The 16,412-nt window shown below is 39.2% G+C and overlaps 1 protein-coding gene across 2 annotated transcripts in view; it reads left to right on the top strand.

Annotated features, from left to right (window-relative positions):
- The first annotated feature begins 201 nt into the window (after nucleotides 1-201).
- Nucleotides 202-16,412, top strand: part of LOC107863942 (damage-control phosphatase At2g17340) — a 39,943-nt gene continuing 23,732 nt past the window's right edge. The window contains exons 1-2 of one of the 2 annotated variants that reach the window (XM_016710150.2): nucleotides 202-852; nucleotides 1,424-1,489. In XM_016710150.2, the coding sequence (XP_016565636.2) occupies nucleotides 683-852; nucleotides 1,424-1,489 (236 nt within the window). In that variant the 5' untranslated portion in view covers nucleotides 202-682. The remainder of the gene's footprint in view (nucleotides 853-1,423; nucleotides 1,490-16,412) is intronic. The other variant, XM_016710151.2, reaches the window with a different exon arrangement.

Raw genomic sequence — 16,412 nt, 5'->3', positions numbered from 1 at the left:
TCTACGTTTGTCTGTGTGTCTATCTCTCTGTCTATCTGTCTGTCTGTCTGTCCATCCATTCATCCATCCATCCATCCTTTATTGTTCTCTCGATTTTGTATCATAATTTAGTTTTTGATTCCATAGTTTGTTCCTGTATCACTAAAGTATCCTAATTTTTCAAAAACAACAAATATAGAAGACCTTACCTGCAAAGAGAGAGAAAAAGATGACTACAAGGAAGAAGGAAGTCGAATGTGGGTTTTCAAATAACTGATAGTGGTCGAATATAACAACAAAATTGATCAGTTGTGTCTTGTTCGAGGCACTCTGTTGGAAAGAGTTTGAGTTGTTGGATATGAGTTGTTGAGAGAAAGAGAAGAGGAAACATTTAATTTTTTTTTTAAAACTAATATTGTTTGAGAAATGATTGATCCTTTTATTTTTATTATACAATTATTAAATTAGACTTGTGAATTGATTTGTATTTTAAAAAAGATTATAAGTTTTGAAAATGTTAATTTGATCTTAATTATTTTAATTAATTTTGTAAAGGATTTTGACCCTTGGCTTTGGTTATATCACCATTTAAATAGACTTAAAATACTCTTTTGTTCAATTTTCAAAATATTCTGTGGACTCCGACTGAGTTATTTTGGCATTGGATTCAGTAGAAGAGGTATCCGTGATCACTAGTGAAAAAATGGAGAGCTCGGGTGAACTGGTGCCTTTTCCATTGCTAATGACACCGATTGAATCAAATTACCGAACATGTACCATTCCTTACAGGTTCCCTTCCGATAATCCAAAAAAGCCAACCCCTACTGAGCTTTCCTGGATCTACCTTTTTATGAATTCCATCCCTTCTTTTAGGTATTTTGTTTTTTACTCTTCCAATTACACTTCCAGTTGTAGATTCCAGAAATGATGTGATTTGTCCATCATAATTTTTTTTTGGATATGATATGCATCTTATTAAGCTAATTTGCCTGAAATGATTGTATATCTCATTATACTGCATTGGAATTGAACTGCGTTTAGTGGTTGATGACATGTATTGTTTTCATCTTTAAGAGGATAAATTTAGGGGGAGTTTGGCCATGAAAATTGTGAGTATTTGCATAAAAAAAGTACCTTTTTTTTTTTCAAAATGAAAAATGGTATTTGAAAATGGAGTTGTGTTTTACCGTTGATACAAAGTGGAGTTGTGTTTTAATCTTCGAGAGTAATTTGGGGTGGAAAAAGTGAAAACACCATTCAAATAGTTCAGGAATTCAACTGATTTTCCGGAATTTTATGGCCAAATATGTTTTCAGGAGTTCAACTCTGGGAAAAAATAAAAAAATTTCATGGCCAAAAACGCCCTTTGGTGTCTGTTTGTGGTGCAGTGTTTTGATCCACTGAATTACCCATCAATTTTCTTGTTTGTTGTTAATAAATGCAGGAAGAGGGCCGAGAGTGATGACACTGTTCCAGATGCTCCTTTGCGAGCCGAAAAGTTTGCTCAGAGGTATCTTTCTATACCATGTTGTGTTTCCTGTTACCCCTAGCTTCATCCAGTAGGCTGGTGTTACGGTCCCCTGATATGTTTTCTTCCTATGACCTATGGTGCTGGTTCGTTAAGAGAGAACCTGCCATTTCTTGAGTTAAAGTACTCAAAAACTGAAATGATTTTTCTGGTTACCTTTCATGGAACAAACATAGAGTTTTAATACAATATTGATAAGATAACTACCCTAGAAACTAGGACATGATTTCCTAATATTACTGGAATGAGAAACTACAAACTGCTACAAATAAAAAACTACAACGGGTCTAAGGAACTGCACTTAACTATTACAAAGAAGTAACTGCAAATAACTACTACAGTTAATTGTTGGGAGACTAAGGAGTAATAAAATTATTCCCCTCCTTCAAATTGTGCTTGTACTCAAGCATTAAGTGCCGAAACATTATTCCCCACCTTCAAATTGTGCTTGTCCTCAAGCACTAAGTGTGGAAACATTATTCCCCACCTTGAAATTGTGCTTGTCCTCAAGCACTAAGTGTGGAAAGTATTAGTATTTCCCTCTATTTCAGAAAATTCTTCCACATTGTGTATAGAGTTAATCCATAATAATTTCTTGCATTGAGGACTTTGGGTGAGCAGTTCATTACAATTGAAACAAAGTTCCTTAAGTCATCTTTCCTCCTGTTAGATCTAGTCAGTTTCTTCACAAATCTGGCATGTTGTTGAGGTGAGAAATTTGTTGTCGTTAATATGCAAGCATCTAACAATTGCGAACAAATGGTTGTTCGTTGCGTTCATAAAGTTGGGATAAACTCATCGTCGTAACCAAATATGGAGTCTTATGCAACTCGACCTCAATTGCTATATTATCAACAAGGTCGCCGATATAGAGTTCAATTCTTTGCGATACTAGCCGGCGAAACTAACTGCTCCAACTTTTCTTGGTAATCTGCCATAGACCCGATTTGGTGTAACTTAGAGCCCGTTTGGGATTGTTGTTAGAAAACTGCTTATTTGAGAATCACTTTTATAAAATAGCTTTTCTGAAAAGTGCTTTTAAAAAAAAGTAATTTTTGTTTGGTAAATTCATTTGAAAAGTGTTTTTGATAAACAAATTGTGTTTGGATAATATTTTCCAAGAAGTGCTTTTTTTGAGTCAAATGACCAAAATGACATGTATCAATAGACTTTTACTACTAAAATAATTTGTAGAGAAAATTTATTTTAAATATCTATTATAACATTTTTAATTAAAATTTTATTTTTATTTAATCAAAAAGTACGTACTCTAAAATTTTCAATCAATATTTATATACATAAATTCATTAAAAAATATTAAATAATGATATATTTCTTAAATTATTCAAATATTAATTAAAAACATCAAACAAAAATAAATATAAAAATTATTCCATAAATTAGATCACTACATATGAAAAAATTAACGACAACAATAATTAGTCTATCATACATTATAAAAATTCTCAACGATCTCATCTCTAATTTTATCACACAATGTCTTCATACTAGTAGAAATCTATCTCGTATTTCTGAAGGTATACTAGAAGGCTTATCTCCTTCTTCGATCTTTGTGATGATGTCTTCGTTTGCATAATAGTTAAAGTCTTTATCAGTAGTAGAACATTGTTGTATGAAATTATGTATAGCCATAGTAGTTGTAACAAGACGAACTTGAGTGTCGAATTTAAAAGATGGCATTTGAGCGTAGGAGCAAATAAGATTCTCTCTGTTATTTGTTATTTTTTTTTTTAACATGTTTTTATTGTGTCAAAATTTACTAAGAATAAGCAATCATCATTTTCATATATGCACACTACATGGTAACAAATATGTCATTTTTCATGAATTATTTATTTAAAATTAAATATTCGAATTTTTTTTTACAAGTACTGTCAAAATACCATTTAATCTCGTAACATGATCCATCTGTCATTTGTTATCGCTAATAATAAAAAATAAAAAGTTATATATTCTTCGGTCATCATCATCAATGATATTTTCAAATTTATTTAAACCAAATAAGTGAAAATAAAATAATAATAATATAGAAATCATAAAATAAAATAAAGAATTATGATGTAAGCATGAAGTATAAAATTTTAAAATCAAATTTTAATCAAACTTATAAGATATGTTAATTAATTAAAAAGATATATATGTGTGTGAGAGAGAGAAAGAGAGTGTTAGTGATAGGGATATTTTTGTTATGAAAAAATAATTTTCTGCTTCTGCTTCTACTTTTTTTGAAAAGTAGAAATTTTTTGCTTCTTCTCAGAAGCAGAAAAATTGCTCCTGCTTCTTTTCAAAAGCACTTTTGCAAGTTTATCAAACACCCTTGTTTTAAAAATAAAGTGCTTTTTTCTCAAAATAAGTGCTTATTTTGGGAAATAAGCAATCCCATATAGGCAGTTAGCCAATTCTCCTAACTTCTGACTTCTAATTGGTGGCCTAAAATGAAGGTTACAATGATGTTTGAATTCATCCCAAGATTATTGACGCATATCTGTCTCTAGTTGAAGAAACCAAAGTTGTGCATTCCCCTCCAAATGAAAAGAAGCAAGTCCAGCCTTTTCTTTTTTGGAGTTTGTTGGTGTCGAAAGAAGTGTTCACATATGTTCAACCATCCCAAAGGGTCGTCTTGGCCATTAATCGTAGGAAATCCAACTTTGTATGTCGAGGAATGATGGGACTTCCTTCAGCTTCTGATCCTGACCCTCCTGCCACTCTAGTTTTACCCTTCCAACCGACTGGTATATTTAGTTGATTCAGAATCGACCTTTGAATTTGCTAAATCCTTTGTGAGTGCATCCAAGCGAGCATTTATTGCTTCCTGTCTGGCTCAATTGGTTGCACGTTCTACTTCGAACAGGTTTAGCATTTGTGCCAGTTGATGTTGAATTTGGTCTTCCATAACTCCCGGCTCTGATACCAAGTTGTTACGGTTCCCTAATATGGATGTAGTTATGGGACGTTACAAGATGAAATTAGATGTTTTCTTCCTACAACCTATGGTGCTGGTTTATTAAGAGAGAACCTGCAATATCTTGAGTTAAAGTACTCATAAACTAAAATGACTTTTCTGCTTACCTTTCATCTAATAAACATAGAGTTCTAATACAATACTGATAAGATAATTACCCCTAGAAACTAGGACATGACTTCCTAACATTACTGGAATGAGAAACTACAAACTACTATGAAGGAAAAGCTACCACTGGACTAAGAAATCGCAATTAACTACTACAATGAAATAACTGCAAATAATTACAACAGTAAATTGTTGGGAGACTGAGGAGTGATACAACTGGTCAATTGAATAGATAAAAAAGAACCACTTTTCTTGTTTCATTCCTTTTGTTAGATGAGGGAAGGTGGGTACCAAGGAAACTAAAATAGAAAAACTAGTTTCCAAGTGGTAAGTGTAAGTACAGAGTGTTGAAAGAAAGTTGCTTTTGTCAATTCTTTGATTCTCAACTAGCCAGCTCAAATACTAACTACAAAGTGCTAAAAAGGTGCGGGAGCAGCTTGAGGGCTGAGTAGTTGACCTTTTTTCTCATGTAACATTACATTTTCGTTCCTCTCTTTTTGCGTACTTCTCAAATTTGGTCTTTTATGTTAGATAATGCAACTTCCAACTAATGTTGTGTTATCAAAGGCAAAAAGCACATAGAGCTACCAAGCGAAATTTATTTTAAGGAAAACTAAAATAAATGTAATGCAAGGAAGTCTAACTATAACAACAACAACAACAAACCCAGTAGATTCCCACATCGTGGGGTCTGGGGAGGATAGAGTGTACGCAGACCATACCACTACCTATAACGAAGTAGAGAGGTTGTTTCCGATAGATCCCCGGCTCAAGACAAAGGACAGTATATAAAAACATCAAAAGCATAGAACACGATAAAAAACATAGATATGCTATCCACAAAAATATGCAACACTGTCAAACAAAAGACACCCAAGCCCTCCTACCTACTGTCTATGACTCATCCACCTACCTTAACCCTCTATCGTAATGTTTTTCCTCCATACCTTCCTATCCAGGATCATGTCCTTAGTCAACTGTAACTGCTCTATGTCACGTCTAATCACTTCACTCTAGTATTTCTTAGGTCTACCCCTACCCCGCTTGAAATCATCCAAGGCCAACCTCTTACACCTACGAACCAGGGCATCCGCGCCCCTCCTCATCACATGGCCAAACCATCTCAATCTCACTTCCCGCATTTTATCCTCCACCGACTCCACTCCCACCTCCCGAATAATTTCATTCCTAATCCTGTCAGCCCTAGTAAAACCACACATCCAACGCAACATCCTCATTTCAGCCACCTTCAATTTTTGGATATGAGAATTCTTAACTGGCCAACACTCAGCTCCATATAACATAGCCGGCCTGACTGTAACTTTATAGAATTTTCCCTTCAGCTTGGGGGCACCTTTTTATCGCATAAAATTCCCGAAGCGAGCCTCCATTTCATCCAACCTGCCCTAATACGGTGAGAGACATCCTCATCTATCTCTCCATTCCCTTGAATGGTCGACCCAAGATACGTAAAATACCTTTTACAAACTGTCTGGGAATCCAACTTCACTACCACCTCGTCCTCTTGCGTTGAGTCACTAAACTTGCACTCCAGTACTCTGTCTTGGTCCTACTCAACCGGAAAACTTTAGAGTCCAGCTTTGTCTCCAAACCTCCAGCTTATCAGTAACACCTTGTCGGGACTCATCAATCAAAACTGCATCACCGCAAAAAGCATACACCAAGACACCTTGCTTTGTATACTCCGCGTCAACACATCCATCACCAAAACGAATAAAAAAGGGCTAAGAGTTGATCCCTGGTGTAACCCTGTCAAGATTGGGAAATGCTCGAAATCTTTTCCCACCGTCCTCACCCTAGTCTTCGCCCCTCATACATGTCCTTAACTTCTCGAATGTATGCCACAGGGACCCCCTCGTCTCCTAGCATCTCCAAAGAACCTCCCTTGGGATCTTGTCATACGCCTTTTCCAAGTTAACAAACACCATGTGCAGATCCCTCTTCCTCTCTCTATACTGCTCTATCAGTCTCCGCACTAGGTGAATTGCCTCAGTCGTGGAGCGACCAGGCATAAACCCAAATTGATTCTTAGAAATAGACACAATCTTCCTCAGCTCCGCTCCACCACCCTCTCCCAAGTCTTCATCGTGTGACTCAACAACTTAATACCCCAGTAGTTGTTGCAACTCTGAATGTTACCCTTGTTCTCATATAAAGGAATCATCGTGCTCCATCTCCACGCCTCGGGCATCTTTGCGGACTTGAAAATGTTGTTGAACAAGTTTGTCAGCCACCTTAACCCTGCCCCGCCAGAAAACTTCCAAAAATCCACCGGGATCTCGTCGGGCCTCGTCGCCCTGCCCCTTCGCATTTTGCGGATAGCCTCTCTTACCTTCTCAACCTTAAAACGCCGACAATAGCTAAAATCGCGATGCTCCCCGGAGTGCTCCAACTCCCCTAGCATAACACCTCTGTCCCCCCCCCATTCAAGAGCCTATGAAAATAAGACTGCCATCTTTCCTTTATAAGGACGTCGTCCCACCAATACTCTGCCATCCTCCCCCTTAATACACTTCACTTGGTCCAGATCCTTACCCTTTCGCTCCCTAGTCTTGGCCAGCCTTAACAAGCTTTTCTCCCCGCCTTTCTCTTCTATCCCCTTATACAAACTCTCGAAGGCTGTTGTCTTAGCAGCCGTAGCTTCTACCTTAGCCTCCTTCTTAGCTAACTTGTACTTCTCCCTGCTTACCCTCTTCTCCTCGTCATCCTAACTAGAAACACAATTAAAAATTATATAGACACAGAATTGACGAAAGAAACGACAATTAAGACGTCAATCAATTAAAAAAATTACTTTTAAGTTTCTGATTGATACACAGTTATAGGTTCCCAGATTAGTTTCCACATAATAAATCCATATGTTCCTCCTTCCGGTTACTGGCATCTCATTCAATTTGCTTAATTAACAATTAATGTACATTATTGTGCTAAGTATATCCATTATTTGTTGTTGCTTTTCTAGATAGAACTCATATGTGTGACAAGGCACGTGCTTCAGCAATGTGATGCACGTGCTAAAGAGTGCCGCCTAAATGAAGCTAAGTGACAATCTTGTGTTGCATCTAACCTTGGGGTTTTAGAGTCCCTCAAGCCTGTCTTTCACAACACTAATAAAGGAAATCAGAGTCGAGGAAGAGGAACAGGACAGATGAGAGGGAGAGAATTGGGATTGGTAATCATGGAGGTCAAAGTAATGATTATGAAATGAGAGCACAATGAATAACCTGAATGAAAGAACATTAGCACAGTGAGGCTTGTTAAGTGGGAGGATGTAGCAAGACTAAGTAGCTTGATTAAAAAAAAAAAGAAGGACTAAGTTTGTAACGACCTAAAAATTTGATGAAATAGGTGAAATTTTTGATTTTGTGTGATTTGACTGTTTTACCCCTTTGTGTAGTTGCATTATGATATTTTTGGGGTGTGGGAGTGATTGACATGATTTTTGATGCATTTTGATATCATTTATGCAATATTGTGGTTTTTGATATCATTTATGCAATATACTGCGTATGTTGTTGTGGTTTTTGATGGCTTCGAGAGCCTTATTTTGGATTTATGTGGATATCTTTTGATCCGTGTGACGGATGGCCAAACGGACTGCACCAGTAGCTCCGGAATATCGATTTTAGGCTAGGTAGACCTTTGGTTCGGGTCCCGGTGCACCCGAGCTCATTTCGACCTATTGGTTGGAAAGTTGAAAAATTGAAAATATGGATGTGAGACCCACATTTGATCAAAACGACCTCGGATGGAAAATCCAACTTCGCCAACAGATCCAGAATGTCAATTTTAGGGTGTTAGCATGTTTGGTATGATTTTACGGCTTTTAAATCTCATTTCAACCCTCGGTTTGGAAAATTGTAATTTCGGATTTCGGGGGTCAACTTTGTGAAAAGATATTTTTTTGAAAATCTGATATCGCCATCGCGTCCAGAACGTCGAATTTAGTGTGGTTGCATAGTTCGTTTGCATGTATCGGACTCCGAACGAATTCCGGGCACCATGTCGAAGTCCGGAGTGAACTTTAACCAAAAAAAAAAACTGCAGCTTTTTGGTTCATTTTAGTGCAGATTTTCTGCACTTATAAATAGTTTTTGGGTCATTTTGCTCATTTTTCATCTTGCCTCTTGAGAGTTAAACCCTAAACAGTCTGAGAGCTTAAAAGTGAAGCTTGTGGGAGTTTGGGAAGATAGATTAACATCAATTTCTTGATTTTATTACGGATTTAAGGTAAGAATTCACCCTTTTTTCTTAATAATTTCCTCAAAATCCCAAAAATATTAGGGCATGATTTTAAACAAAATTTCACTCTTTTCACTTGAATGATATTTTTATCTCATAATTACTAGTTTTTCATCAATTTAACCTTCAAAACAACTCCAATTCTTGATTTTAACCCGAATTTCAAAGATTTTACTCGGTAAAGCTCAAAAATGATTTTTCTTCGATTTGAACCACGTTTTTGACTCGATTTAACTTGGGTTTTCAGTTGTAGGTTCCTAAAAATATGGGAAACATATTTTTGAAGTAAAGTTTCAATTTTGCCCTTCTTTTTCGGAAACTTATTTTGGGGGTCCGTTTTGACCCCAAATCAAAAGTTGTCGATATGAGTGTCGTTGGTTTTGTTTTGACGCGGAGATTTCATATTTGATGTTTTTAGTAGAGTTCGGGATTGTTCGTGAAAAGTAAGGTCGCGGGGTCAAATGTAGCGGACCGGTTTCGGCTTTCGAGGTAGGTTATGGCTTAACTCTTTCAAACTGGGCTGGGTAGTAAATGATGATACAAAATGCATGTTAAGGGTGGAAACTAATTATGAAAATGAGAATTTATGTGTTGTGCCCGTGTGGGGGCCTATATGTGGTGTAATTATCGAAATTGAGTTATTATGTGATATGTGTGACCGTGTGGGGTCCTATGTGATATTGATAGCCTTGAATACATGTGAATAATTGTATTGTGTTATTAAAATATTTAATGTGGTACCATTGGTGTATTGTGATTATATTCATACTTTATTGACATATGGGACATGTGGAAATTCATGGATGAAACGAAAATAATGAGTGAATATTGGCTCATGTGGTTGTGGAAATGTATCATTGTGGTTGGTTGTGGAAATATATCATGTGGTTGGTTGTGGAAATAGTCATTGTGATTGGTTGTGAGCATTACATCTTCATATCATACTCATTCATGAAACATTGGTACCACCGTGGCAACATCTGAGAAACATTGGCAACACTTTTTTAAAAGATATGGTAACACCTTATAAAACCCTTTCCGAGGGATGTGCCGGAAAGGAGATATAAGATATGTGGATTGTCTATGGGTTGACGAACCCCCCATGGGCCCTACGTCGGGAAGCTTTAGCTCCGTAGGTGTATACGGGGATTGTGCGAGGATCCCTGAGGTTGTGTGACGACTTCATGCATCATCATCATCATCACATACATTGCAATTACTTTATTGTATTTATGTTGTGTTGTATTGCCTTATTGACGTGTCATTTATGTATTTGTCTTATCTTCCTTTAGTTGTATTTGATGATTTTGTATCTACATGTTCTCTATTGTTCTATTTATATGTGACATAATGTATACTTGTGTTCTATATCTTGGTGTGTCGTTGTAATATATGTGATATATATATATTAGAACTATTAGTGCAAGCGGTGTGGGCTACCGTTGTAGGACATTTTCTAATTGCAGGTGACGTGCCCTTAGTGTATATTTTGTATGCTTTATTTACTACTTTGCTTGGTCGGCCTATGATGCCTAATGAGTACAAGTGGACCGTACTCATGCCTACTGCGCCCTTTCGGTGCAGGTCCTAGCTCGAGTGCGCCTCAAATTTCTTGACTCGGGCAATTGCTAGAGCTTCCAAGGTAGCGGTTGGATATTCATGCGTCCGAAGTTCACCTCTATCTTTCTAAAGTAGTTATGTCTTTATTAGTATTCAGAGACAAATATTTTCCTTTTGTGGTTATTTTTCCGATGTATTTGACTCTTGGATTGTATTAGTAGTTCTTACACTATTGACACCTGGTTTTGGGCATGATTGGTATTTTGGATAAGTTTTTTCCGCATTGTTATGATTACTTATATGGTTCGGCTTCGTTCTAGAAGCCTTACCTTGGGATATTTTTTTATCTTTTCCTCTTTTCTTATCAGTTTGGGTGATAGGGTTACTTGTCAAGGTATGCCGCGACAAGTGCCATCATTATCCTCGTTTTTAGGTCGTGAAAAATTGGTATCAAAGCAGCCAGGTTTCATTGGTCTCAACGGTGTAAGAACGAGATGTCTAATTGAGTCTTGCAGATCGGTACGTAGACGTTCGTATCTATCTTCGAGAGGCTATAGGATGTCTTTAGGAAACTTTCCTTATTTTTATTCCTTACCGTTCGAAGTTCTTCCATATCTTGTGTTCTGAGTTATGTTTCACTCTTTCTGCGCATATGGTGCTGACTAGGTCTCGCGAGAGTAGTGATGCAGAGCCTTCACCCAGAGGGCGAGCCTCGAGTTGTGGACGGACTCGAGGGAGGGGATGGCCCCGTGGTGCAGCCCCGTCTAGGAGGAGTGCTAGGGGACTCTCTCCTGAGCCTCGTGTTGACCAGGTTGGAGGGGTGGGACCTACTCCAGTTCTTCAGAGTTCGTCTGCCCCAGTGTTGGAGGGATGTTGGTGCATCTGTCGACTCGTCTAGAGGGTTCTCCTTTGGTTATGACGGGTGTTCCTCCAATTCAGAGTGTGGATCCTCCTGTCGTACCTGCTTCTGGTTTGGGTACTCCTTAGACCCCGAGTCCTATTCCACCTTCAGTGCCGACATCTGACATGGGGTTCCGAGATCAGGAGCCCAGTTTTCATCCATGTTACCTCCCCAGATGGGATCATGGTCTGCCAGATTTACTATGCCCCCCTTTCATGGCTAGTGCAGTGATGTCTTCTAAGGATCAGAAAAGGTTCGAGAGGTTTACTCGGTTGGGTCCTCCCAGATTTGGTGGCGCAGTGGGCGGGGATGCCTATGAGTTTTTGATTGATTGCCGAGAGAAGTTGCACAATTTGGGTTCACTCGAGTCTCATGGAGTTTGCTTATACCTTTTATCAGTTGAGAGATGCAGCGAGAGATTAGTGGAGGTCGCTTGTCAGTTGTAGACCCCGTGAATCTCCCTAGATGACTTGGGATCAGTTCACTGAGGCTTTCCTAGAGAGATTTGTGCCTTTCAGTTTGAGAGACCGTATGCGGGACGAGTTTGATCATTTGGAGCAAGGCTCCATGACAGTTGCTGAGTATAAGGCACACTTCTATGCCCTATCCAGATATTCCTATGATAGCATTTCTACCGAGTCTGAGAAGATTCGAAAGTTCGTGAAGAGTTTGGATGTCTCTCTTCAGTTGGCTACATCTCTAATGGTTGTGTTTGGGGCTTCTTTTCAGAGTATTGTGGATCATGTTAAGATGATAGAGGGTATTCTTAGTGCATCTCATGGAGGCGCCAAGAAGGCGCGACATTTTGGTGAGTTCAGTAGTCGGAGCTCTCGAGGCAGAAATTTTAGAGGTTCTCGTGGATACCATGGTAGGCCAGTGCAGGTGGCATTACAGAGTTCAGGTGGTGTACCTTCTAGTCCAGCAGTTCAGGGTAGCCGTTCGGGACCAGTCGTACCTTCTCCTATTGAGACTAGTCGTAGAGGTTGTTATGTATGTGATGAGATTGACCATGTGGCCAGGGACTGTCCCCGCCGGGTGATTCGAGCTACTCCTATTTCATCTGCGAGAGGTAGGGGTGCTACCAGAGTTGCGAGGGGTAGAGGTAGTAGAGCTCATGGGGGTGGCCATGGGGCCACTCAGGTAGTTGGTGGTTGTGGGGCTATCCATGCAGCTAGTGGTCGTGGTTAGTGTTATGCTATACCAGCCAGACCTGAGGCAGAGGCTTCTGATGCTGTGATTACAGGTATTGTCCCCGTTTGTTTCAGACCTGTATCTGTATTATTTGATCCTGGGTCGACTTTCTCCTATGTGTCAGTATATTTTGCTTCGGGTTTTGATTCTGTTAGTGAGCCTTTTGCCATGCCTATTTGTGTATCCACCCCGGTAGGTGATTCTTTAATGGTGGATCAGGCTCATCGATCTTGTGTAATGACTTTTGCCAGCGTAAGACTTTGATAAACTTGCTTGTGTTAGATATGATCGATTTTGATGTTATTTATGGATTGGTTGTCTCCTTATCATTCTGTCTTAGATTCTTTTGCCAAGACCGTGACTTTAGCTTTGCCAGGTGTGCCAAGGATACCTTAGAAGGGTGCACTTCATTCGGGTCCTAAGAGGATTATATCTTATGTTTAGGCTCGTAAATTAGCTTGAGAGGGGATGTTTATCTTACTTGGCCCATATTCGTGACACCAGTGTTGTTTCGCCTCCTTCTTTGGATTCTATTCGTATTGTCCGTGAGTTTATGGACGTGTTCCCTACGGACTTGCCTGGTATGCCTCCAGAACGAGATATTGATTTTGCCATTGATGTTGAGCCGGGCACCAAGCCCATTTCTATCCCTCCTTACAGGATGGCCCCAACAGAGTTGAAGGAATTGAAGGATCAGTTGTAGGAGTTGTTGGATAAGGGCCTTGGGGTGCACCTGTCTTGTTTGTGAAGAAAAAAGATGGGTCTATGCGGATGTATATTGATTTTCGGCAGTTGAATAAGGTGACGGTTAAGAATAAGTATCCTTTTCCTCGCATTGATGATTTATTTGATCAGCTCCAGGGTGCTGTGGTGTTTTCGAAGATGATTTGAGGTTTGGTTATCACCAGTTGAGGATTAGAGGTTCGGATACTCCGAAACTGTTTTTTGGACTCGATATGGTCATTATGAGTTCTTGGTCATGTCCTTCGGGTTGACCAATGCCCTTGTCGCGTTCATGGAGTTGATGAACCGAGTGTTTCGATCGTATCTTGACTCCTTTGTTATTGTATTTATAGATGATATCTTGGTTTATACCAAGAGTGAGGTTGAGCATGAGGAGCATTTGCGAATTGTGCTTCAGAGATTGAGGGATGAGGAGTTGTATGCTAAGTTCTCTAAGTGCGAGTTTTGATTAGAGTCTGTTTCTTTCTTAGGTCATGTGGTGACTAAGAAAGGTATTATGGTTGATCCAGCCAAGGTTGCAGCGGTTCGTGACTGGGCTAGACCTACTTCGCCCACTGAGATTCAGAGTTTTGTTGGCTTGGCCGGGTATTATCGACGTTTCATTGAGGGGTTTTCATCCATTGCAGCTCCATTGACCAAGTTGACCCAGAAGATTTCTTTTCAGTGGTCCGATGCTTGTGAGGCGAGCTTCCTGAAGCTCAAGGATTTGTTGACTTCAGCTCCTATATTAGCTTTGCCTAAGGAGGGCGTGGGCTTTACTGTCTTTTGTGATACTTCAGGTGTTGGGTTAGGTGTTGTGTTAATGCAGGAGGGCAAGGTAATTGATTATGCATCTCGTCAATTGAAGCCTCATGAGAGGAATTATCCTACCCATGATTTGGAGTTGTTTGCAGTTGTGTTTGCCTTGAAGTTGTGGAGGCATTACTTGTATGGAGTCCGTTGTGAGATTTTTTGCTGATTATCGTAGCCTTCAGTACTTCTTTACTCAGCGAGATCTTAATATGAGGCAGCGCCGTTGGCTTGAGTTGCTTAAGGATTAGGACTTGACTATTCTCTACCATCCGGGCAAGGCTAATGTTGTTGCGGATGCCTTGAGCCGAAAGTCGGCTAGCATGGGTAGCTTGGCGCATCTTTTGACCCAGGAGAGGCCTTTGGCCTTAGAGGTTCAGTCTTTAGCTAACCAGAAGGTTAGACTTGATATTTCGACACCGGGGCGTGTTTTGGCATTTGTGGATGCTAGATCTTCTTTGATGGAGTAGATCCGAGCTCATCAGTTTGATGATGTTGGATTGAGGTCGATTCAAGACAAGGTATTGGGTGGAGAGGCTAAGGAAGCCTGACTTGATTCAGATGGAGTTTTGCGGATTGAAGGCCGAGTTTGTGTGCTGAAAGTGGGTGACTGGATTAGGTTGATCTTTGAGGAGGCCCATTGTTTCAGATATTCCATCCATCCAGGTGTGACTAAGATGTATCGTGATTTGAGACAGCACTATTGGTGGGGTGGTATGAGGTGAGATATAGCAGATTTTGTGGCTCGTTGCCTATGTTGTCAGCAGGTGAAGGCCGAGCATATGAGACCTGGTGGTTTGCTTCAGAGGTTACCCATTTCTGAGTGGAAGTGGGAACGCATCACTATGGACTTTGTGACTGGTTTGCCTTGTACATCTCATGGTTCTGACAGTGTTTGGGTCATCGTGGATCGATTGACCAAGTCAGCTCATTTTATTCCGGTTCAGGTCTCATTTAGTGCTGAGAGGTTGACCCATATCTACATTCGTGAGATTGTGTGTCTGCATGGTGTGCCGGTGTCCATTATTTCTGATCGAGGTCCTGTGTTCACATCTCACTTTTTGACAACTTTTCAGGATGAGTTGGGTACTCGAGTGGATCTTAGTACAGTGTTTCACCCTCAGACTGATGGCTAGTCAAAGCGGAATTTACAAGTTTTGGAGGATATGCTTCGCGTATGCGTGATAGATTTTGGTGGCCTGTGGGAGCAGCATTTGGCTTTAGCAGAGTTTGCATATAATAATAGCTACCATTCCAGTATTGATATGGCTCCTTTTGAGGCATTGTATGGTAGGCGTTATCGCTCTCCAGTAGGTTGGCTTGATGTTTCAGAGGTGAGACCTCGAGGTACGGACTTGCTTCGTGAGTCTTTGGATAGGGTCCGGATTATTTAGGATAGACTTAGAGCGGCTCAGAGTAGGCAGTAGTGTTATGCTGATTGTAGACTTCGTGCCTTGAGATTTGGTGTTGGTGATCGTGTTTTCCTTCGAGTTTCACCCATGAAGGGTGTGATGAGGTTTGGGAAGAGGGGCAAGCTTAGCCCCAGGTATATTGGTCCATTTGAGATTCTTCAGACTGTTGGTGATGTGACTTATGAGTTGGCTTTTTCCCCTGATCTATCAGTTGTTCATCCAGTTTTTCATGTTTCTATGCTTCGTCGCTATATTCCTAACTGGCAACGGACCGAAATCGGTACTGGAGCTTCCTTACCGTTTTACTTCGCCGGAATCGGTGTTACCGAAACCGGAATATCGGAATTTTCCCCTTGTTCGGACCAGTCTGCTGGCTACCGGTGTGGAGTCGGATCGAACCGGAGCGACACCGGAACATTACCGAAACATAACGTACTGCTACAGAGTTTGTTTTAAATTTTAATTTAAATTATATATATTACTTAATGACATTAATATATAAGTTTAACTTAATGACATTAATATATAAGTTTTATATATATATTAACTTATATAATTTATTAACTCTTTTTTAATAAGTTAAAGTTTTAATATATCTTAAAATATTTGAAATTTTAACTAAAAAAAATATATGTTAAGTTTAAGTTAATATAATATTTTTAATAAGTTTAAGAAGTTAAAATTTTTCCTAACTTTATAAAGTTTTGTTTTAATTTTTTTTCCATAATTGCAACAAACAAAAGACAAATTTAAAATAAAATTAGGCGAATAGCCATTATATTTATTCAAATTTCATACGTTGTACATTTATTACAAAGATATTAAATGAAAATCTAATCTACGCAGCCACTTGCTAGGAAAAGTTCTGTTTGAATTAGATCTCTATTGAAAAATCTTATTAATATATAAATTGTCTATAATATTTTTGGCGTAACTTTTCTATTTCTTCGGCGG

The sequence above is a fragment of the Capsicum annuum genome, chromosome 10 (assembly GCF_002878395.1).
Source record: "Capsicum annuum cultivar UCD-10X-F1 chromosome 10, UCD10Xv1.1, whole genome shotgun sequence".
NCBI lineage: Eukaryota > Viridiplantae > Streptophyta > Magnoliopsida > Solanales > Solanaceae > Capsicum > Capsicum annuum.
Note: the sequence above shows the minus strand (reverse complement) of the source record. Positions and strands in the feature narration are given on the sequence as shown.